The 25,171-nt window shown below is 36.0% G+C and overlaps 1 protein-coding gene across 1 annotated transcript; it reads right to left on the minus strand.

The window, feature by feature from the left end:
- Positions 1-399: 399 nt before the first annotated feature.
- On the minus strand, positions 400-23,741 carry LOC120142211 (AP-2 complex subunit alpha-1-like). The gene is made up of 27 exons (XM_039156958.1): positions 23,309-23,741; positions 20,973-21,104; positions 20,296-20,421; positions 19,948-20,010; positions 19,775-19,872; positions 19,476-19,683; positions 19,162-19,233; positions 18,990-19,082; positions 18,499-18,600; positions 18,266-18,363; positions 17,214-17,295; positions 17,005-17,093; positions 16,746-16,851; positions 16,580-16,645; positions 15,912-16,018; positions 15,727-15,831; positions 15,502-15,622; positions 15,187-15,378; positions 14,826-15,062; positions 2,799-2,879; positions 2,490-2,654; positions 2,229-2,315; positions 2,001-2,126; positions 1,689-1,769; positions 1,534-1,605; positions 1,060-1,139; positions 400-984 (listed from the first exon to the last, which is right to left on the minus strand). The coding sequence occupies exons 1-27, from the start codon at positions 23,438-23,440 to the stop codon at positions 837-839; spliced, it is 3,069 nt and encodes a 1,022-aa protein (XP_039012889.1). The 5' UTR covers positions 23,441-23,741; the 3' UTR covers positions 400-836.
- Between the last annotated feature and the right edge of the window lie 1,430 nt (positions 23,742-25,171).

A 25,171-nucleotide genomic window follows, 5' to 3' on the forward strand; every position in this document is an offset into this window, starting at 1 on the left:
TTAGTCTACGCGCCTATATTATTATTTAAAAACTTAAGATCCATTAATTAGTGAGTGTTCAAGATGCGCATGTTGTCTTAAAAATCTTTTAAAAGTTCTAATCCTATTATTTTAAGAATATAATATCTCTTTACTTAATAAAAGACCAATTATTCTATTAATCAAACATCAATTTAATTAAAAGAAATTAAAAGGTCCTCATATTTATATTTAATTTATATCCCGAATAAAAAAGAATCAAAATTCAATTTATCCAAATTCGAATCAAGATCGAACATCAACTTGATTTTAATTTTATTCCGTTTAATCCGATAATCTAATGAACGAATGTTTTCTTGGGGTATCCCCTTCAGTTCTATTCACACGAAGATACGAACCAAAACTGAAAATGGATCACAAAAAACAAAGAAAACTGCATTTATAATCAAATTTCTTATGATCGTTTTTCTTGTTCCCACTATATACTTATTTTTAATCTTATTACAAAATATATTGGGTTTGACAAACCATTACATTGTTACAACTGATACTACTACATGCCATATCTTACATGTGACGACGTCTTACTAGATAGACAAACCCCAATCTGCTTAACTCAAAAAAATGGGAAGAAAAAGGAAACCCTCACCATGACCATGTAGAAAGAATCACAAAATGCCCGACCACCTTTCTCTCACTAAGCCGTACAAGCATAATTAAAGCTCATCCGTGGATCCGCCGAGCCCTTGCATCATGACTTTTATATATGCACCTCTTAATGGGAGGCGCAAATGCCAAATACGTGGCTGACAGTAAAAATCAAGGTTTATAAGTGTACACTGAACAAATCTTCATTTTCAAGATAGCAAACCCGCTAGTATTGCTGCGGGATCATTCGGCGGTATTTGTGGGGTTGGTTGAGCTGTGGGAGGTGCTTTTGGTGCTGGTGCTGGTGACCGAGCAGTAGGGATGCTAATCAATTGTTCCTTGATGAACTCCTTCAACCTGCAGATCAAATATAAGAAAAATCTGCCAACACCAAAGATTTAAACTTGATCAGTTTGAAGTTTAGCTACTTACTCGAATGTTAACGAAGGATCGCCTGAAGCAAGTGTCATCCGCAACTGGGTTCTGTCCGCTGGATCTGTTTCAATTCTGACCTGAAAACATTACATAAGAAAAAACTGTGAGAAGTGACCTTCCCTAGATCCCAATGGACCAAAAATTCATGGATAACTTAAACACACCTGAAGGGCAAGTTATAAAGGCTTAAAGACTAGATTTCTCTACATAAGAAATTCAATTCGGGGTGACCCGATCAGATAGAAGAATGAAAAGACTGGAGGAAAAAAATAGTAGTGGGTAATTTCAGAACAAATTTAGATCCTTTTTAAACAAGAATAATACATGTAACAAACCATACAAATCAAATAACTACCAAACAAAGGAAAATGGTAAGAGTTCCTTGGAAGTCATCATGTCATTGGAATTTACCACCAAGCTTTACCATTATAATAGAACAGCCATGTAGATTCAACAGAACATATTTCTTACCAGACACAGCATCGCATGCGTACTCTCTGAGTAGAAGGTTGTGCTTGCAACTAGATTGTTAGGATTTGGATCCTGAAAGATTTTGAAAAAAATTTAGAAGGTCAACATTGATGCTTTAAACGAGAGAAGGGATTAGTCAAATGAAAGTGACTTACCAGTCCAGGACATATCATTATCCGGAAACTGTCAAGTAGATTAGCCATTTCTGGAAGAGGCATGGGTCTCACACCTCTAACCTGCACAATTTTGAGCAGCTAGATAAGTCAGGGAACCCAGCAGAGGAAACAAACTGGTCAGTGAATGGTACTATGAGCAAAGCATACATAGAACAAGGCTTCATTATATTATGGTTGTTTACACAGTTACGTGAAGGTGAAGGTGGTCCTAAAGCTAAAGGATGAAACACAATCTCTCTCTCCCCCAATTCCCAACCATTAAAAAGAACACAAAACAGAAGGTATACGTACAACTTCTTGAAGTTTCAATGGTGGTCCTGAAAGTGATCTCCATTGGGGGAAAAACTCCTCAGCAGGCACTTGAATAGGCTGCAGAAACTTATTCAGCACGGCAGGAAGGCGAAGCTTCACATTAACCTGTAAAAGGTAATAATAAGTTACCTGGTAAAATTTAACCATATGCTTAAATGTACAGAAGTATATAACATATAAATTATCATATAAATTATCTTAAAGTACCATATTGGTCCCAAACTTGTAGGAGAAGTCAAGAACAGCTACATCTCGGCTCGGCCGAAGATTTACAATCTCAAGTGGGCATTGCACCTACACATATAATGCCAAAAAAAAAAGACAGAGAAGAAAGCAGCAACATCCTCAGTCCTTTCTAAAATAGAAAGCAGCAACATCCTCAGTCCTTTCTAAAATACGAAATGACAGGAAAAAACATCAATAGCTATTAGTGAGCAACTGGCTACAAGCAGAATGAGTCCGTTTCACCTGAGCTCGAGGAGGTATCGTGTCAGGCACTAATGAAAACTCCATCTTCAGGTGAGCAGGAGGCAATATTATAGCATGAACAGAAACGAGCGGAGCAGTATTCTTGTTTCCCAAGAAAAGAACAAGATGCACATGATGACCTCGCCCCTCAGCTTTAATGCCAATCTGAAGTAAGGTTTAGCGGGAAAATCAGCAACAACTTTTTGGAAGCTTTTACCAACTTGAAAACCAAAAATATCCTAGAGTACAATAAAGAAGTAATACAAATTAGCAGATAATTAAAAATAAAATTATGAGAAGGCTTTGCACCTGAATGTAAGGATCCTCATATAGAACACCACTATCTTTCAGGCATAAAGCATGGAATCTTTCAGCAATATTTCCTATTGGCTGCAGATGCAAGTAATAAAACAAATGGTAAATCTTATAAAGTATAACTTATTAGAATCATGATGCACCAATGGCTTAACTTCTTAATTTTAGTTTAGCATGTTGCAGTATATATTTTTTTGATAGAATATTATTAGGTCTCATTAAAAAAACCCCTTCATCCCTCCATGTTACAACAGTAACGTGAAGGACATTGGAAGGAGGTGCCTATGAATTTTATTAATCAGAACAATAATACACAGCCAGTACCTAACAACCTTCTGTTACAACATAACACTGAAATTTTAGTTTAGCATGTTGCAGTATATATTAACTAGTGAAAATTTTAAGCTAGTAATTTGAAAATAAATGCCCTGTACAATTATTTGATGATAATGACGAGAGAACACTTGATGAGTTTTTCAGACTTCTCTAAGTCATGGGAGAGAGAGAGTAAGAGAGAGAGTAAGAGAGAGAGAAGTCGAAAAGTTAAGCTTCCTCCAGTGAGGTATGGACAATATTCGTGGATAATCTGAGTCAGAAAGTGTCAAGGAGTGCGTTAAGGGAGCTTTTTCAGTATCATGGGTCGGTTATCAGAATCTTTATCCCGAGAGTTTTGAAAAAACCAAAATACAAAGCCTCTACTTTTGCCTTTGTTCAGTTTGCTAATGAGAAGAGCCTGATGAATGCTATCGCGAAAGTTAGCGGATCGTTGATCGATGGGAGGAAAGTATCAGTGGGGGTGGCGAAGTACCATAAACCTCGAAGAGGTACAGCCACACCAGGTATAATTCAGTCAGAAAAGAAACAGTTATATGAAAATGAAAAGAGGAAAAACAGGGTCGGAAATGAAACCCCGAGAAGTATAAGAGATGATAGGTCTTACAAAGAAGCTTTGGTTTAGAACAAGAGGTTGAGGGCAGATCATGATTCGTGGGAGAACAGAGGGGGGGACTTCAAAAGCTGGAACACGAATGAGGAATTTATGGGAGATGCATATTCCTGCGAAAGAGACAGATTGGATGAAGTGCTCATTAGCAGGGTCATTAAGGCATCCGTTGAGCTGGAATTGGTTCAGAAGGCTTTGCACAATGATGGTATTGATGTGAAGTTAGTAAGCTGGGGTTATGCATGGAACTCCTGTATTATCACTTTTCAGTCAGTTGAAGCATTATCGAAGACATGGAATAGCAAGAAAGATGAAATGTCTTTCTGGTTTGATTGGGTGGCACCTCTTCTTGATGAAAACGTAATTCCAATGGCATACTGTTTGATTGAATTGTATGGAGTCCCTTTATTATGTTGGCAGGAGTCTTTCTTACAGAGGTTAGCTGAAAGATAGAGATCGCTGGTATGTACATTGGAGTCAACAAGGAACAGAGAAGACATGTCGGTAGCAAGGGTGATGGTTAGAGTGGCAAGCCCTTTTGATGTTCCAAAGACAATCACGATAGGGTCATATGGAAGATCTTTTAAAGTCAGAATCGGACTGGATTCGGTTTTTCAGAAGCCGATTTATCTTTGGGAGAAAGAATCAGATGGGATTTCAAAGGAGTGGATAATGCGACCTCGAGTTTGCTTTTCACCATAGAACTTTTTTGCAATTCCGATAATATGGCAAACTCGAGGTCCACTTTATCCACTCCCGCTGATAATCTTCAATCAGACTTGTTGTTCAGATTCTTCTCCCAAAATCGTTATCAGATCATAATGCGACACTACTAGAAAGGAGTGCAGTTAACTGGGATCCAAAACCGTTCAGGCTTTTTAACTATCTAATGGAAGAACATGGTTTTCAGGAAATGATGGAATCAACATTGGAAGAGATGAAAAAAGATAAAAGGAGAAGAAGAACTGCAAACATGTTGAATGAATCGAAGAGAGTATTTAGAAGTTGGACGAATAATAGACATCTCTTGATGTCGGGAAGGATTTTAGAGCTAGAGAAGTCTATTTTTGACATGGAGGCAGATATACAATAGGGATTAAATTCAGTATTGCGGGATGCTATTGTGAAGGCATAGAAGGAATTGTGGGATTTGTACAAAAAAAGAAGAATTAATTTGGTACCAAAAGTCACGTGAGAAGTGGATTTCAGATGGGTATCAAAATTCCAGATATTTCATCAGTGTGCATTGAATAGGGGGAGGGTAAACGCCCTGAAGGTCCTTAAAGTTAATGGTGAATGGGTCTCTGACCCAAATCAAATTAAGTCTAGTGTTTTCAATTTTTTTCAAGGAGGCCTATAATAGGAAGGCGACTGTGGGAGTGGATAAAGTGGACCTCGAGTTTGCCATATTATCGGAAGTGCAAAAAAGTTCTATGGTGAAAAGGAATTTTGCTGAGGAGGAAATTTGGAAAGCAATTGCATCCTCGGATAGCAACAAGACGCCTGGTCGGTTATGAAGGATGAGATCCTAATGTTTTTTTCAGATTTTTATTCAGGGAAGAGGTGGGAGAAAGGAGTGAATCATTCATTTATATCATTGATCCCCAAGAATTTGAATCCAGAGAGTTTGGAAGATTATCAGCCTATTAGTCTAGTTGGTGGTCTTTACAAAATTTTGTTGAAGGTTCTTTCAAGGAGATTGAGGACTTGTATTGATGCTCTTATAGGTCCTGCTCAATTTGAATTTGTACCAGGGAGATAGATTCTTGACTGCTCCTTTATAGCAAATGAGGGGATTATTTTTGGGAGAAAAAAAGGTTGAAATGTGTTGCTTTTAAAGTGGATTTCAGAAGAGCTTGCGATTCAATAGACTGGTCGATCTTGTTGAAGGTTATGGAATATATGGGGTTTGGGCAGTGGTGGCGTTCTTGGATTTTAAAATGTTTATCTTCAGCTTCAGTTTCGATCTTGGTAACGGCTCTCTGACTGAAAAATTCAAGATGTCTAGTGGGTTACGCCAAGGGTGTTCGTTATCACCGCTGTTGTTTAATTTAGTGGGTGAGATGTTAAGTTTGATGTTGTCTAAGTTAAGATGGACCTTTTCAGTGGGTTTCAAATCGGCAGTCCAAATAAGGCATTCCCGTTGTCTCATTTGCAGTTTGCCGATGATCTGTTAAATTTTTGTGGTGCTTCAGAAGGGCAGCTGAATAATGTGAAAAGAGTAGTGACTATTTTTGAATTGTGTTCAGAACTTCAACTAAATTTGTCTAAGAGCAGAATTTTCGAAATTAATGTTGATGAATCATGCATCAAAGCGTGGGGCAGATTCGATTGGATGTCGGATGGAATCTTCCCAACGGAATATCTTGGACTTCCCTTTGGTTCGACGAAGAATTCGTTTACTTTGTGGGAACCAATAATCCAGAGATGTTACCAGAAATTGACGGGTTGGAAAGAAAATACTCTTTATTTTGCAGGGAGGGTTGTGTTTGTGAAGTCGGTTTTAAGCGCTTTGCCAATTTATTTTATGTCGTTGCTTAGAATGGAGAATAAGGTTATGAGAAAACTGAATTCTATTCTGACAAACTTCTTATAAGGGGGTTCATCTTAGAAAAAATCATATCCATTGGGTGAATTGGCAGACTATGTGTAGACCTAAAGTTCAAGGGGGTCTGGGTCTCATTGATTTAAACTTTATGAATAGGGCTCTCCTGGGGAAGTGGGCATGTAAGTTTAGCTTTGTTTGTGGAATCAGAGTGGTGTGGTAAAGGTCGGTTAATTATAGAGACTGATTCTGCAATTGCAGCGAAATGGATTAAGACTCCGGAAGTGTGTCCTAACGTGTTTTCACATCTAGATAAGGAAATCGTCAGTGTTGTATTGGAGCATAGTGTTATTATAAGGTTTGTAAAAAGGGTTGTGAATTGGGAGGCTGACAATTTGGCTAAGTCAAGGGTAGGGTAATTGTGTAGTAATTTTTGTTTGGATGATGTGTTTGTTGGGAGGGTGTTGGTTAAGTTGGTGGGTGATGTTTTTTTTATAGGAATATTAGGCCTCATTAAAAAACCCCTTTATGATTAATGGAACTCTGAAAAAATTCTTTAATCAGCGGAAGGAGGAAAAGAGTGCCTTGGATTTTATTAATAATAAACTTAATACAATAGATTACAAAAACCTAGAACTCCTTGAAGGAGATCGACAACCTAAATAGTTACAACCTTAAAAACAACATAAATATCAACCAATTCCAGCCTTAGCTAGAGCGTCTGCCTCTAGATTAGCTGCCCTATTAACCCATCTAATAACACCTTCACACAGTCTAAGTTTTTCAATAATATCTTTAACAATGTAAGCATAAACAACAGGACATGAAACGAAATCCCTAACCCAGTCAACTGCCACCCTGCAATCACTTTCAATGATCAACCGATCCTTGAATCTGTGTCGTATAGTGTGAAAGAAAGATAAACCCTCAAGGATAGATTTCAATTCCATCAAAGTAGGAGGACCAGGTCCTGCGGATTCCTTGTAAGTGTCTATGATTGTCTCGTTATCATCTCTCAAAACACCACCTATCCCACTTCTCTTCCAATCAGTAGTAGTAGCAGCATCGACATTTAATTTGATGAAGCCCTTTGGGGGGATAGGACCAATTAATCACAGTTGCAATCGGTTTGGAGTTAGGAGAACAAGAATCCCCTAAGGATCTAAAATAAGCAAATCCTTAGAGATCGAAACCTGTTTGTACTTAGCTAAGTACCATGAAGCTAGCCTGAACCTAGCTAAAAAGAAGAGTTCTGATTGATCTACCTTCCCTCCTTCAAATGCAATATAATTTCTGAATTTCCAAATTGTCCATAGGATAACCCTGGAATAAATGACCATATGGTCGAATTAATCCTCAAATCAGCCCATGCTAGGAGAAATATTTTTGCATCAACATGAAAGACAGATTGAATGTTCCAGAACCTAATAAATTTATTCCAAATGCTCCAAACCACCGAACAAGTAAAAAATAAATGGGAGGGTGTCTCATCAAACTACTTGCAAAAAGGACACAACAAGTCATCTATACCCAACATACCTCTTTTAACAAGAGCTGACTTCACTGCCAGCTTCTGTAGAATAACTTGCCATACAAATGTCTCCACTCTTGGAGGCAGTAATCCACTCCAAACAACATTCTTCCAGAAATTAATCTCTGATGAACTTGAGGTCCCTAAATAACACTGACTAACACAAGATTTCACAGTAAATACCCCATCTCCAGTGCCTTTCCAGACCAGTACGTCAGATGAATCAACCGAAAGGGAAATATTTGAAATAATTGTCATCAAATTAGACCACTGCTCATATTCCCAATCATTCAATTCCCTTCTTAAATGTATATCCCAAAACCAGCTGCCTGAGCTAAAATCACCAAACTCATATAATTTTCCAGTTTTGTTTAAGGAAAATGGAAAACAATCTCAGAAAAATGATCTTTAATAGTTGATCCATTTCCCAAACATCTTGCCAAAATCGAATGCTACCCCCATCGCCAACTTGAGAAGAATAGTTGCTTCTAATTTTACAGCCAGTAGGATCTATTTTGTAATGATTGTTCACCACGGATCTCCAAATCCATGAAAATTTGGGTGTAACCTTATTGTCAAATAGCAGTAAAGACGAGTCTAAATTGTATTTAGAACAAATCAATTTCCTCCATTCCGCATTTCTTTCATTAGCAAACCTCCAAGACCATTTTTCTAATAAAGCTCTGTTTACCTTGTCGATGTTTGGAACCCCCAATCCACCTTTAAATTTCGGTTTGCACACATTGGGCCAACCCACCCAATGAATCTTGTTTTGACCATTTCCTCCACCCCATAAGTAGTTGGACATGATAGAATTAATTGACTTGTACACCGAAGCCGAAACTTTAAACAATGACAAATAGTATGTAGGAAGCGAGCATAAGACTGAATTAATTAAAACTAACCTCCCTGCAATAGAAAGAGAGGATGCCTTCCAACCTGCCAACTTCTTGTTGAAACTACGAACCACTGGTTCCCATAGGGCAGAAGAATTTCTTTGTGCTCCCAGAGGTAGTTCTAAGTATTCTGAAGGAAAGCTACCAACAGTACAACCCACAGACTGTGCCCAATCTCTTATTTCCTCTTCATTCATATTCACCCCAAATAGTTTTGACTTCTTTAAGTTCAACTGGAGGACAGATATAACTTCGAAGACTCAAAGTACTCTCTTTACGTTCATAACCTGCTTCTTAGATGCACCACAAAATATTATTAGGTCATCAGCAAATTGAAGGTGGGATAATTTGAAAGTTCCCTTCTCCTTGCTAATAACCATACCCGTAAATAACCCTTCTGAAACAGTCCTACAAATCATGAGATTAAGGAGTTCCGCTACTATGTTAAATAACATAGGAGACAAAGAGCAACCTTGACGAATTCCCTTTGCCATTGGGAATTCCTCTGAAGGAACCCAATTAACCAAAACTGATATAGAAGTTGTTGTGACGCATTTCGAGATCCAGCTAATCCATGTAGAACCAAAGCCCATTTTTCTCATTACCCTGAAAAGAATAGGCCAATCAACTGTCATATGCCTTTTTAAAATCCACTTTAAAAACACAATCCTTTAAACCTTTCTTCCTCCAAAAATCAATTCCTTCATTAGCAATTAAAGTGCAGTCCAAAATTTGTCGACCTGTGATGAACGCAAATTGAGAAGGACTGATAATGTCTGAAATGCAACTCCTTAACCTCCTTGATAGGCACTTAGACAAAATCTTATATAGCCCACCTACTAAACTTATAGGTCTATAATCATCAAGGCCACCTGCATTCGAAATCTTTGGAATAAGAGTAATGAATGTATGGTTTACACCATGTTCCCAATCTTTTCCCAAATAGAAATTACGAAAGAATATCATAATATCTTCCTTTAAAACAGGCCAGAACCTCTTGAAAAATCCCAAATTTAAACCATCTGGCCCTGGGGCTTTGTTATTGTCACAAGACTTCAAGGTTTCCCAAATCTCATCTTCAGAAAATTCTCTCTGTAACAACCGACTCTGATCGAGTGTAATTTTGTTAAAATCCAGCTTTATGTCATCAATTTCCAGAGTTGAACGCTTATTGTAAATTTTGAAGAAGTAATCCCTAACTGCTGCCTTTATTGCAATCGGATCCTGAATCGTAATTTCCCCAAAATTTGTGCATTCAATGCATTTTGCTTCTCTCTAACTGTAGCACAAGTATGAAAGTATCTTGTATTGCGGTCCCCATCTTTAATCCATTTTGATCTAGAATACTGAAAACTGATCTGCTCCTGAATTTTAAGTAGTTTCCACAATTATGCTCTGTTAGAGTTCAAATCTGCTATTAATTCTCTATCTGAAACACCATGCTGCTGTTGTTGGACAGCCTCTAACTTTTGAATTTTCTCTTCTAAATCAGAAATCAAAGCTTTTGGATACTGATCTCTTCTCCCAACCCAGTTCTTGATTGCACCTTTGGCATTCTTCAAAATATTAAAAACACCCGTTTTCCTTTGATTTTTCTTATTGTTTTGAACAGATGACTTAATCAAGTCCTCAAAACCTTCCTCATCCATCAAGTAATTGAATAATTTGAAAGGTTTTTTTACCCCAATCTACACCCCTATTCTCAAGAGTTATAGCATTGTGATCTGACACAGACCTTGGAAGAATGGACTGAACTATATCCGAGAATGCAGCCAAAAACTGACTATCAACAAGAAAACGATCCAGTCTTACAAAGGTTGGATTATCTTGTTTATTTGTCCAAGAAAATCTGCTTCCAATCATAGCTAAATCAATAAGACCAGATTGTAGGATAAACTGACTGAAAAGATTCGTAGAATTTCTGTTCTGCCCTCTGCTAATCTTCTCTTCTTCATACAAATAAACATTGAAGTCCCCTCCTACACAAACTGGACAATTCTGACCTCTTAAATAAAGACTTAGTTCTTCAAAAAAACTTGTCTTCTCCTCCTCCACTGAAGGACCATAAACATTGATGAAGCCACAACTGAAATTATTGGCTCGAAATTTACCCGTTATGGCTATAAATCTCCTGCTTACATGATGATTTTCCAATTCAAAAATATTATCATCCCAACAACACAATAAACCCCCTGAGGATCCGATCGAACTAGATTCAATAACACCTCTGAGTTTGTTTAACCCACTCCTAAAAAATGACGTTTTAATCTTCTCTGTCTTTGTTTCTTGCAGCCATAGAAAAGAAGGATAAATCTTAGAACATAAATTCTGTACAACCCTCTGTTTTTGTTTTTTACCCAAACCCCTAACATTCCATGAGCAAATGATTAATTTTGTATTCATCATTGAAAATAAATGTCGATCTCCTTTAATGACCCCAATCAAACTAATCACCTCCTCCAAGATCACCTTGAATGATACCTATCGATACTCTCTCTAGGCTTATGATTTTTTCTAGAAAGGCTTATTTTCCTTCCTTGAAAGACACCCTCAAAAGCTTACTAACCTCCCATGTAGCTAAAGCTTCTTCCAAAAGATTTGAAAATGCTGGAGAGGAGGTGGTATCAATGCTCACATGATCTAGTGCTTCCCTTGTCAAAATTCTTTTGGCTCTTCTGATCAGCAAACTAGATTTGAAATTGGAGCATTCTCCTTCTGAAAAACATCCTTCAATCTCCCTATCCTCAATTTCGTTCAACGAGGCTCCAACAATAACAGAATCTTGTTTCTCATTTGAAGTCAAGACTGCATTAGAACAAATCTGTAGAGAAGTATTAAGATCCACCTGTTCCCCTCCCTGACTAACTATGATTTCCTCAGAATATTCCCGTACCAGTGTATCCTGTTCCTCGATCTCTTATACACCCTTTTAAAACTACACATACTTCTAGTTTCTTGCAGGTCTGACTGAGTTGTAGACAACCTCTTGGAACGATTTAGATTTCTGCGCCTAACGTTATTACCGGAAGAAATAGAACTGGATTTAACCAGCCTTAATTCTGCTTCAATACCTTCTTTTCCAATACCAACAGTCTGTTCTCCATTTTGGCAAGTCTCCATCACTTCTATTATTCTGCTGTCATTTTCTGGAGAATTATGTTTCTGAGCCATTTCCCCAAACTGGTTAATTTGGATTGCTGGTCCAGAAGGAATAACCTTAAAGTCTCGTAGCCCAGGTTGCCCAAAATCCTCAGATTGGGCCAGTGATCCATCAACCGAAAAATTTGAATTTCTAATACTTAAACCGGCTCTTTGCATCTATCCTTGGTGAAGGATATAGTTTCGCTTTTGATTGGAAAGGATATTATATTTAGGCATATTTCAAGGGCGGCAAACTGGGAAGCTGATAAACTTGCTAAAGATGGGATAGGGTGATTTTGGTTATTGTTGTGTTGTTTAACATGAATTGTACCTCCCTGTTTGTTGGATGTTTTGTGTTAAGTTTTATGTTCTTCTGTTGGAAGTGTAGGAGTTTGTTCAATCTTGTAATCTGGTTCTTGTGAATAAAAGTTTTCTTGGCTCTCCTTTCCTCCTTCGTTGTTCCTTCATGTTACTCTCATAACATGGAGGGATTGAAGGAGGATTTTAATGAGGCCTCTTTCTATAAAAAAAATACCTAAACCGGCAAACTCCCCCACATTTATACTCCCAATGTTATGACTTTCTGACAGCCCACAATTAGAGACTTTTCTAAGGGAGGAAAGTCTTGGAGGCTGTTTTTCCTTACCTGCTCCTTCAGATCCTGAAAATGCTCCCTTATCGAACCAATTGTCAACTCTCAGCCGATTTTCTATTGCTGCACGTGCTGCAACTTTTTGTCTTTTCGAAAGTAGGTTGTCTTCTTCATCAATAGACTGCAACTCTTCAAAAAAACCTTCATCGGAACCTTCCACCGGAACATCACTGAAAAATGAACTTGAAAACTCGCTTGCCGATCCAATCTTTATACTAACTTTAAAGGATCTTCCATGTGAGGCAATCGTGGTAGCTTCCGGAATAGCGAAAGGGCTTGTCACCCTCAATAAAAATCTTGCCAATGTGAGGTCTTCTCTATATCTTGTAGCATCGTGTATGTCAACCAGTGTTCCCCATCTTCCTACTACCTTCTCTAAAAAAGATACATTCCAGCAAAACAAAGGAACCCCAAATAATTCCACCAGACAGAAGGTCATTGGGACACCCTCATCATTCAATAATAGTTCCAGTTGGTCGAACAATAGATTCATAAGCTCCTTCCTATTCATCCAAATATCCATCATCTCCTCGGTTGAGTTAAACACTATGACGCAAGAGTTCCATACATGGCCCCAACGAGCAATTTGGATATCAATACCATCTTTAGCTAGAGCCTTCTTAATCAACTCAATCTGTAATGATTGTTTAACGATCCCTGTTAAGGACCTTTTAACCCAACTTGAACTTTCCGATGGAATATACATTTGTAAAATGTTTTTCTTAGCCATCTCCCTGTGAGAAACATCTGAAAACAGATCCTTATTCCCCATAGCACTTCTATTTGATAGCAAAGCATCTTTGTAAGTTCTAGCATCCCTGATACTTCTGTTAGAGTTATCCACCTCGTTGGACTTTGAAGTATCTGCAGAATCCTAACTGGAAACCTTCTTTGAGAACATATTCATCCCCACTACCCTTGATCGAGATACCTTATATCTTGCAGGACTCCCTGAAATCAACCTCCCATCTATCAATATACCATTTAAGGCTTCAACATCCTTCTTCAAACCAATCTCACTCTTAAAATGAACAAAAGCAAAAGTGGAGAATTTGTATTTTGGATTTCTTGTTTCTTTAGGAATAAACACTCTAAAAATTTGACCATGGACTAGGAAAATTTCCCTTAAAGAACGACGAGAAACCCTCCTACTAAGGTTGTCGACGAACACCGTACAAACCTCATCGGAAACTAACTTTTCTTTCAACTTCTCTCTCTGAGATTTGATTTGACCTGAACCCCATTCTTCTTGTAATTCATAACTTTTCGGGTTATTTGCCAATGAATTACAAGAAGAATGGGGTTCGGGTCAAATCAAATCTCAGAGAGAGAAGTTGAAAGAAAAGTTAGTTTCCGATGAGGTTTGGACAATGTTCGTCGACAACCTTAGTAGGAGGGTTTCTCGTCGTTCTTTAAGGGAAATTTTCCTAGTCCATGGTCCAATTTTTAGAGTGTTTATTCCTAAAGAAACAAGAAATCCAAAATACAAATTCTCCACTTTTGCTTTTGTTCATTTTAAGAGTGAGATTGGTTTGAAGAAGGTTGTTGAAGCCTTAAATGGTATATTGATAGATGGGAGGTTGATTTCAGTGAGTCCTGCAAGATATAAGGTATCTTGATCAAGGGTAGTGGGGATGAACATGTTCTCAAAGAAGGTTTCCAATCAGGATTCTGCAGATACTTCAAAGTAGCTTGTTGTTGTATGAGGTGTAATTTCTTTTTGGAATAATATTTGAGGCACTTTTTTCTTCCTTCCAATGTCCGCTGAGGTACTTTTGTACAACGACGGTTATGAAGGTGGTTTTTAACGAGGCCTCGTTTCTTATCAAAGATAAATAAATGCCCTATACAATGACTCAGGATATGTGAAAAGAAAAGGTATTATAGTCATACAATAAATAAACTACCAACAGATAGAAAACCAGGAAAAACTTTCTCTAAGGTGACAGCCAACAATTGAATCCCCCAACCTCATCTTCTCATTCTTTTTTATATTAGATATAAGAAAAAGAAAACCAAATGAAGAAAGCTGTGGCCCAGCATGAAATGCAGCCAGTAAGCACTACTAGAAAAGGCAAGGAGGCATCAAAAGTCAAAACTGTGTAACACAATTTTGAAGTAATGGGTTCGAGGGCTGTTAACGAGGTTGGATCAAAAGAAGTTTCAGTGTCATTTTACACCATAAGTAGGGCACGGATTAAAACCAACTTTCTTCAATGTTGAAAATAAACCACATGAAGGTTCCATTCTGATTTTTAAACTCCGAAGAAGGGATTTAACCATGGGTAAACATTATGTAAGAGAATGCAGTACCTGAACTGTATTTGTATGCTCTTCTACGGGCACTATGGCTGAGCCATCAACTGCATCTGAACCACCTTCCAATCCAGAGACCGCAATGTGCTCAGATTGGACAGTAGCACCAGGAGGGCCTTCAACGGCAAATGGGCCCAAAATATCACTAAGGAGGTCTACTGAAGGAGGTTGTGGATCTACTTTACTTAAAGAACCATTTTGTTGCGACAAAGCTTGGTCTGTTGAAGTATCATTCTGCCAAGGTAATCAAATATATTAATCCAAATTAGATTTGAAACAAAAGCTACAAACATGAATATATATATATATACCAAAAACCTAGAAAACAAGTAACTACTATGATTCCAAAAGACCTAACCTCTGTAGTAATCATGCTGGGCACCTTTATGAGACTAAGCTGGCCAACAGAAATTCGTAATGTTACCCCGTTAGCAGGGTACTGGTCAGTTACAACTAAAGCATTTGATGTTTGCTGTTGAGCACGCAACTTGGTAGCACTTTGCTCTGCAGTGTCAGCCTCAGAATATTCTGCCCTTTTGATCAATGAAGACTGCAAATTGAGGACATGAGCACGGTTAGCATGGTTAACCATCACTTGAATCAAGACTGACATGGGATGCCTGGAACTCCAGCTTTAGCAGCCAATTTTAAACAAATATTGCAAAGTACACACCTTACGCTCAGGAAATTTAGGCATTTCAGCCAATATATCCATCAGAGCAGCACCTTTCTGACACAATGCAAGATATTCAACAGCTCGTTGTTGTATCTCGGCATCAATGCAACTCTCATATCTGAGTTAACAAATACAAATTTATAGTAAGCAATTTCCAGATTTCAACGGACTAGTTGAGTTGTTAATCAATGTAAAGAAAAAAATATAAACATAAAATCTCACTTATTGAATATTGCCCAAATCTGACTTTGAAGCTCTTGATCTGGTGGCTGAGTGTGCATCAAAATCTTTGCATAAGCTGACAAAAGAATAGGAATGGTAGTAGTCCTGAAACACAATATCCATTTTAAGACACTAAAATATATGGAATGCAAATATCGCCCGAATCAAGGTATGAAGGTTCTTACGATACAGTAGCAAGTTTCTCATGTAAGATGCTAAAGATTTCTTTTGGACTACACCCAGGCCTTCTAGCCAATAGGTGGCTATATTCTCCAAGAATGTAAGCACTGACCTGAAACATACAAATTCCAAAGTGAACTTATATATCTCTATCCCTGAAATATACAGATCTTGCTAAATTCAGTGCTGAATAATATCAACTTGGAAAAGATTAACACAAATAAGGAAGTCTGATTGAATTTGGTTGAATAAAAAACAAGAGAAAGAGGAAACAATACTCAATGCAGTATGGTACATATTTGGTCCATGATACATAGAATAAGTTAAAAAATGCAAATACCTTTAATATTGAGAATAGAATAACGACCCTAAAATGGAAATGCCAGATACAAATGAAGCCAAAATGATGATTCAATAAAAATCCCTACTTTGGCTTTTAAGGAGGTAAGCTGTGACATAAATACCGGTTTTAACAGGCAAAGATCTCTAATCTGGTCAGATATGCGTTTCCTACCGCCCAAGGATAGATAAACAAACCCATAGAAGCTAGTATTTTACTGCCAATTTTTTTTAAAAATAGTATGGAATATTTACGCCATTCACATGAACCATACACTATACTTTCCAAGACCACACAACTCATCTGGAAAAAGGAAACACAAATTATACAAACCTTGACCATGGTCTCATGTACAGCAGGCTTGTCAATATACTCTTTTACCTTTGCAGCTGCATAAGGCTGGTCACAAGCATAAAAGTCTCAGCCCAGAAACCATCGAAAAAGAAGAAAATATTCAGTTATAAAATACAGAAGTAAACCTGTCAGAATTTTTTATCACCTGTAGGTCATCATTGTTAGTAACAAACTGCACAACACGGAACCATATGTCATCACTAATAAAATCTCCTGCCTTGTCAATCAATTGAAGGATAACATCCACATACCTGCAAGATTTAGGCAAGCTAGTCATTTTCAAAGGGATAACAGGCAATCGTATGATGAATTTGATGTACATAATAGAAAAGAAAACACTGAAGTACAAATTTTTTAGTCATTAGAATAAATGTTAATATCCAGCTTTAACCAAGCATGCTTACCATGACAAATCAGGAGCAAACTTCTCTGCAAGAATGGCAGCCTTAAGTGACAATTCTTCACGCATTGTGAAATCAGCCGAGCTGAGATACTGGTAAAGAGATGACGGTTATATTCTCATCTTATGCTTCAACATTTGAATAGTTATATGGAAAAAAATCATCCGAGTATTATTCAAAGTAAAACAATTTCATGTTTACGACTATGGTACCTGCAATAATTCTTCAACGATGTCCTTTGCATTTGTTACATCGCACATTCCATAAAGCAAATCAAGAGCACGCCTACGAATACTGGAAATTCCATAATGCCGTCAGTCAACAAAAATGAATCTTAAGAGCGTAAAGTTCAAAGCACAAGTAATTTAATTTATATAATAGAATTTGTTTGATTATTGCTTATGGTTGCCATTTATAAAAAAAATCCATTATTGCTATTTTTTATTTTTTATTTAATGTTGCAAGTATGTATTTGAAGGGTCTGCAGAAGGTCATATCACAATACCTTCGTCATAATGCAACAGATACAAGTACTTCAACACAAATGAAGAGTCGGAGCAACATATGATACAAATTAAGGTTTTAGATTGAATTAAACTACTTTGTGTCAATTAATCGGATGAGGAACTCATCAACAGACAGCAGCATAAGGTGATTTCAAAACTTTTCAATTGCATAAGCAAGGATAGGTACAAACACTGGTTATACACTTTGACATTTCTTATATGGGACAAGTGATAGATGTTACCTGGATTTGAGTCTAATTACTAATGATTCCCAAAAGAGAATCATAGAAATAACTAACTGATAGATGTTACCAAGATATAAGCCTGAATATTGATGTTAATCCTTTTTTGAATTCTCGCCTTGTACTAGTTCTCACTCTCATTTTGGAAACTGACCCTACTAATGATCGTCTGTAGGTCAATAATTATGTAACTGTTCCTTGGTGGATGAACAATATTGGCAATTTCAAAAGCAAGAATAAGCATGTTCTTTAAACACATTTTGCAAGATGTAAATTCCTTATCAGTTGGTTTGACAAAACCTGAGTTAGTTGGAAAATTGATTTTATAGATCTCTTATAATATTACTTTTTTAGGGGAACTCCCATTGTTTGTAAGTCTTGATTGTATACATCTTTTTCTTTAAGCATCAATGCAAGCTGCGTTTTTTTTTTTTTTGGGGGGGGGGGGGGGCGCTAAAACTGTAAAAATAAGAAACTCAACCTGACATCTAAAACTGTCAAAATAAGAAACTCAACCTGACATCAGGGTCCTTCAATGATGTGATAATCTGCGCCTGATGTCTTTTGATAATCTCTTGCACATCAGTAACCATTAGCATCCTAGTCATATTTTCCTGCAACCAAGCAGTTTAAAACTATAAGTAAATCGTTAAGTTATTGGTAGCTTTGGCACATGTGAACATAATTGCTACCATTACAAAAGAAGATCATTTAAAAGAGAACTAAGTTATCATGTTTCTATAACTTACCAAACCAAGATATCTAATATTTGGTTCACGAACAGCGATAAATTTTCCAAGAAGGGCAACACATTGAGACATCATCTCCTTTTCAGCATCAAGATGCATGACCTGTAACAAGGAGAGAAAATGCACAATACATCTTAGAAAACAACTTTTCCAACATGCATTCTAATTTAGAACAGTGACATATGTACATGTTTGTATCCTATATGACGCTCTAAGAGGGACCAGGAGAGTGGAGTAAAAAATATAGATCAAACCAATACAGTATGTCAGAAAGCAGCAAGAAAGCAGACAGATTTCCACTCTCAAACCATGCATTCTCCCTTGTGCAAGTGCAAAGTGGGGTGTTATCGTCAATGCAAAATACTTCTATTAAATTCTTAAATATGGAAAAATATGCATGCGTGGATGCTAAAAGGCAAAGAATAGATAGTCAGGGAGTGAAGTTCATAATAAGTTTCACACGACAAAACCAGGATTTGTAGCGAACTCACAAGTGCAAGGGCTTCAAAGAGTACAGCATGTGATGCATTATTTTTATTAACGTTTTTCACAACATCAGTTCCCATTAATATCCTTTGTAAGACCTGAAGCATGCAAAGTTCCATCAGTATCAAACTAATATTAAAAAAAATCAAGAGATGAATTCTACGGGAAAGTTAAAACCTCAAACAATGTTCTCCGCGTAGAAGGATCTTCAATGGTTGGAAAATACTGGAGAGCCCTCATCGTCTTAACCTGTTAATGTTGAAGGAGAAAATAATAAACATCATATAAGCTTTACCAAAAAGGAGTTGATAATTACTAATAGTCAAAGTCATCCACTCCAAAGATGAGATAGGAAAAGAAACAAGGAAAACAATTTCAAACAATTACCAAGTAGCCTAGTGCAAACAGTCTACACAGTAATCAGACCATGCACATAACATTTTTCAAAGCTTGGGATTGAATTCATAGAGGAGTGAAACAGAAGTACAAACCTGAAGCCAGGGAGATGGGATACCATAGTAAGTATATTCCTGAGGAACATCTTGGTTCCTTGCAAGGCGCTCCAATATCTTAACACATTTTGGAAGGCAAGACCAATATGCTTCATGATTATTTGATACCAAAGCAACAAGAAGGCTCATAGAAGATGTCAAAACACCAAGATCACGCTCATCTAAAAGTTGAGCCATTCGATCCGCCCTAAACATAGGGAAACGAAATAAATTCAGAATAAGCACAACTAGTATCATAAAACAGCCACTTCGGGTAAAGTTTTAACATTTTAGCATACCAGCCATCAACATTGACAACATCAGGGTTTTTCCTATACAGTCGTAGCAAACATAATGCAGCCTTTTTCCTTACAAGTGGTCTGCAGCTGCTAGAAAGCTGAAATAACAGATTTCATCGGTGAATTATTTTGTAAAAGATGTACGTGAAGTTAAGAAGTTTCTGGTCTCTTACAAGTAAATTTTGAACATCAGGTGCCAAAGATTCAGCAAATTCCCTCCCACCAATATTCCCAACCTGCAGAATTAATTCAGGATAAAATATAGAAAAAAAGGTATAAAAGTAACAGTATGAAAAATACAAGGTGCATATAATGATAAGAATCACTATTGCAGACCCAAGAACAATAACCTACAATGTAAATTATGAAGTGATGAATAACATTTAGAAAAGTGAACAAATGTATGCATCCCAATTAAGTATGCAGTAAGGTAGTTATTTGATGGTGTAAATCAGAAATAATTCCTTCCCATTCTAATTACAAGGAACATCTAGAACCAAAAGCAAGTTTTTCAGCCTTACCATGGTTAGAGCAAGGCACTGAAAAGTCTCATTTCGACCGATTATATCATTGCGTACAGTGTTGATTGCTAGTCTCAGAAAATCATTGTTTTCATTGAGTAAGCAAGAAGTCGCAATGTATCCAACCTGTGATCAATTATAGGAGAACAAAAAAATGGAAACATGCAGATCTCAGTATCAAGCATAGTGTATTATAATTAATTGGTTACACAAGCTTCCATTCCAAATCTATTTGAGATGCCCACTAAAATATTTTCAGAGATCAGGATAAAATTATATGATGGTTAAAATTGGTTATTATACTTTTCAACAGTAGCAAAATTTTTCCAGCTTTATTTTTGGAGATACATAACATGCAACAATAATTGTTATAAGCATGAAACCAAAACTTTCATGGTAGTGCATATTCTAACGAGTGATACAGAGATCAGACGTCCTAACATGCTATCCTCTTAGCTCTTTATGCACTCAAGTTTATTGACTTATTCTTTCTTGGGGAAAGAAGAAATGGTTATAGCTACTTCAGACCTTGGTTACGACACTTTTCTCATTTCGTCTTCTTTCCTGCTCCTGGACAGGTGTCATTACTACAGCATGGATCCACTATGTCTTTTCCTCCATTTAATCCCACAAATGTGCCTCTAATTGTATTAAAGGGCAAATGAAAAGGATTTTACCTGCTTTTCTGGATACTTTGGTGCAGATATCAAGGACACAGTTTCCATATGACCAAAATCAACGTCATAGCCCAGCATGTATATATAAAGCATTTTCCAAACATATTTCTTCTTCTCATATGGTGTCAGTCCCTGTCAGAAGAATATGAACTTTCAATAAGAAACTTCTACTCATCTTCTTAAGTCACTACAAAGACCTTGTCACCAAACAAGCTACTAATAGGTCCTAGGATTTAAATGTCAAGCTAAAACCTCTCCCAGAAAAAGTTAACTATTAAAAAAAAACAATGATGCTACATTCTTGAAGCTGGACTGGACAACAGGCTGAAATTCACAAAGAGCCCCTAAATAAAGAAATATATGGATTCCTGTAGAAGGGAATGAACCTGACATTCTAGCATGTTTGGAGCTGGAAAAGAAGCTCAATGTGAAAGAACACAAATGCAGTTTTGGTTTCTTACTAACTTTAGTTTATTTGTAAGAACCTTTATGAGAATCAAAGATGATAAACAAACATGAAGATGCAAAATTTGTGTAAATAAAATTACCCAACAATTTAAGAAAGTTGTTGGTACCCGGTACACAACTTCTTGTGAGGGAAACATTAATTAGATTGAGAACCTTAGTCCTGTCCCTTTCAACGTATAGAACATGAAAGGGGAATGTAGAAAAAGGCCAAATAAGGACTACCAACAAGTGTGCTCACAGGGTGATGTTAGAAGAGATAGAGAGGAAAACAGACAGTAATTAACATCAAACCAAATCAAAGGCTTGAAGGACGTCTACTAAATATTACTCCTTCCGTCCCACTAAAAGTGTCCCTTTTAATTTTTAAAATTGTCCCATTCAAAATGTCCTATTAGAAAAGTCGACAAATAACAATACTTAAATTTCCTTTTTTACCCTTATATGTCCCACTCTTTTACACCTATCAAAATAAATCTATCAATCACTTTTAGGGATAATTTTGTCATTTCCCTTGGTCAAATATATATCCTAAAACTATGTTCATGGTCAATATAGGACAAATTATGGGACGGAGGGAGTAATAAACAGCAGTATCTACAAAATCCAAATAAAACGATATTTGCCATTTGAGTATGCCAAGGGATTGATAAGTTAATCACTTTATTTAAATGCATCTTTAAAAGTTAGAATCCTCACAAAGGGATACAATTTTGAAGTTCTAAAAACATAGTTAAAACTTTTTGCTTTTTAAACATGGTTCTGCAGTATACAATCAATATCAACTTACTGGCCTTCACTGCCAAACTGGCGAGAACTGAATCTATAAAAAAAAAGAGTCGTGGACCTAATAGTCATTCAACAACCAGATTGAGCAAGCTTATTGCATGAGACTTATTTAATTGCAACTCTATGTAATTTATGCTTTTACCGAAAGCAACAGGCTTATTTGATTAGAGTGCTGTTGTACTACAGGGTACAGAACTACAGATTGTGGTGCCTACCAACTATAGGACCATAGAAATATGCATGTTAGGAGTTTTTAGCTGGAAGAACAAGTTGTGAGAGATACTCGTGATTGGCAAGCAAAATACTTGATAGCATTATAAAAAAATCACTCAAGTTAGTCTTCGTAAAAATTGTTAAAAGTCTTAAGACTATGAGCTTTAATCCAACCACACACTATATGGATTACTTTGCTTGTGCTTCTGTGTTATTTTTTCCATGTTTTTAGTTCATCTTTTATTTTTCATTTTTCACTTTAGATTGAAAAAAAAATAGAGTAAAAAGTAAAGAAAAGCAAAAGCCCCAATAAAAATGAGCCTATTATAATATTCCAATATGAAGGATATAGGTTTCGCAGCAAAAAATGTGCCGATAAAAGTTTAAAATGATAGCAGTTTCCCCACTCAAACAGCAGCCACTGCTATTCTGAAACAGTGAAGAACATCTTCCCTAAAAAATTATGAGAAATTTCATTTGTTATAATTTTATTCTAACAGTCCACTGAAACGGAAAACTATAGAATTTTACAGGCGTTCAAAAACACGGGTTTTAAATGAAAAGGTTTTTATAGACATAACAAGCTAGTTTCAATACTTAAAAAGTATACAAAAGAAATTAAAAGAAATAACACAATGATAAACCCCAAATAGACTTGACAGCTCAGTTAAGTTCACCTCTGCTCCCAAACAAAACCAAAATTCCAAAAAAAATCTAAGTACAAAAAGTAAATAAAGCTCACTGATTCTTATCTTAAATGAGTTCTACTGGAAGCACTTAGAAAACTTAAAAAGTAAGTTCGATCACTCTGTTAGCACGACCTTATAAATTACAGAAAATATTTAAAAAAAAATCTTTGAAACCCTAACCTTCTCGTTTTTGAAGCGATTACGGACGTTGCCGAGCTCTTTATCGATACGTAAACGCTCTTGCTCCTTGTTCTGGCAGTTTCGGATGTCGCTTATAAAAACTGAGAGCCCTCTCATTCCGTGCATCGTCATTCCACTTTAACCAAACAGATCCACCTCTTCTCCCTGCTGGATCTGCCTCTAGATTTTTCAGATCTTTCTCTCTCTTTTTTCTATCAACAGCGACGGAGAAATCGATCCGGCAATAAGAAATCGAAAAAAATTTCAAAGGCGAAATGAGTTGAACTTAGAAATGGAAAATTCAAATTAAAGGTGCGATGGTTTGATCTAGAAGAAAGAGAGACATGAAAGGGAGACGGTGGTGGAACAAATATTTGGAATAGAAAAAAGCCGTAGCGAAGAACAGGTGCAGTCTGGAGACGACTTTTATTTGACTCGGTTTAATTTAATTTTGTTTTTATTATTTGAGTAAAGAACACAAATGGTCCCTTGACTATAGGTCACTGATTTTTTGAGCATTTTAACTATTACAAATTATGAAATGATCCCTTAATTATAGTATGCTACTTTATTGAGTTTCTTGATTATTAAAAGTTATAAAATGGTCACCCGATTATTCATATGTTTCGGATTAGTCCTTTTCTATTAAAAAGTTAATGGTAGTCTGAGATGAATGTTAATTTGCTGACTGTGATATGATAAAATTTAATCTTAAAATCTCAAGCGACTATCATATCTCAGTTAACATGTTAACATCCAGCTTAGACTATCATCATTTTTTAGTGAAATATGATGAGTTTGGAACATATGAATAGTTTGATGACCATTTTGTAACTTTTAATAGTCGAGGGACTCAACAAAGTAACGTCTTATAATTAAGGGATCATTTTATAATTTTTAACAGTCAATTGAATCCATAAAGTAACGTCCTATAATCTAGGAACCATTTGTGTACTCTACTCATTAATTTTTTTAATTTACTAGTTAATTTATAGTCTAAATCATTGAATTAAATTCCATTTTTATTTAGATCACAATTTTTTAATTTAATCAATTTATAACATTCAACTTTTAATATTAAGAGTCTATTAAACGACTTTAATAATAAAAGATAGTTTATTCTCCAATTGAGTATATGGACATCCATTGTGCCAAACTTGCACTGCCACTACAAAAAGGACTCCATTATTTCGCACAACCGTCAGGAATAGTAGAAGATAGATTAGGAAAAGATAGGCTGCTTAGATCTCTAGTCACGTAGTTTCAGCATTAGTGCTCCTTTTCACCCAAAAAAAAAAATGGGTACATCCATTGTAAATTAACTAAGAAAATAGATATAAATTTTTTTGTTAGAATTATTTAACAATATTAGGATATAGAACTTATTTTTTTAATAATAAAGATTGAACGAAATAATTTGATTAAATTTTTGTAATCTGAATAAAAATAAAAGTTAAATTTAATAATCTACAATATAAATTACATAAATTTAGTACTACATTCTTTTTCATTTATTCATGAAGCTTCAGGGAAGCCAAAAAAAACATTGAACTATAAAATGAATAATTATCAAAACTGCTCGTCAAGTTAGATCTAAAGTTTAATGTAACACATGAAGTTTAATGTAAAGAATTTGATTTAGTTCTACTTATTTAAAAGTAAATACACACTTCTAATTTCAAATTAGACAGATGTATAATATGAAAATTCATCCGTACAATATGAAAATGTAATATGATATTCAATGATTTATGAAATTAAATTAAAATTGCATATGTATAATTACATAAAATTAAAATTCTTATATTACATTGTACATTTAATCAAAATTCATGTACAGATTAATATCTATCCCTTAAAAAT

The sequence above is a fragment of the Hibiscus syriacus genome, unplaced genomic scaffold, assembly GCF_006381635.1.
Source record: "Hibiscus syriacus cultivar Baekdansim isolate YM2019G1 unplaced genomic scaffold, ASM638163v2 tig00110819_pilon, whole genome shotgun sequence".
Classification (NCBI taxonomy): Eukaryota; Viridiplantae; Streptophyta; class Magnoliopsida; order Malvales; family Malvaceae; genus Hibiscus; species Hibiscus syriacus.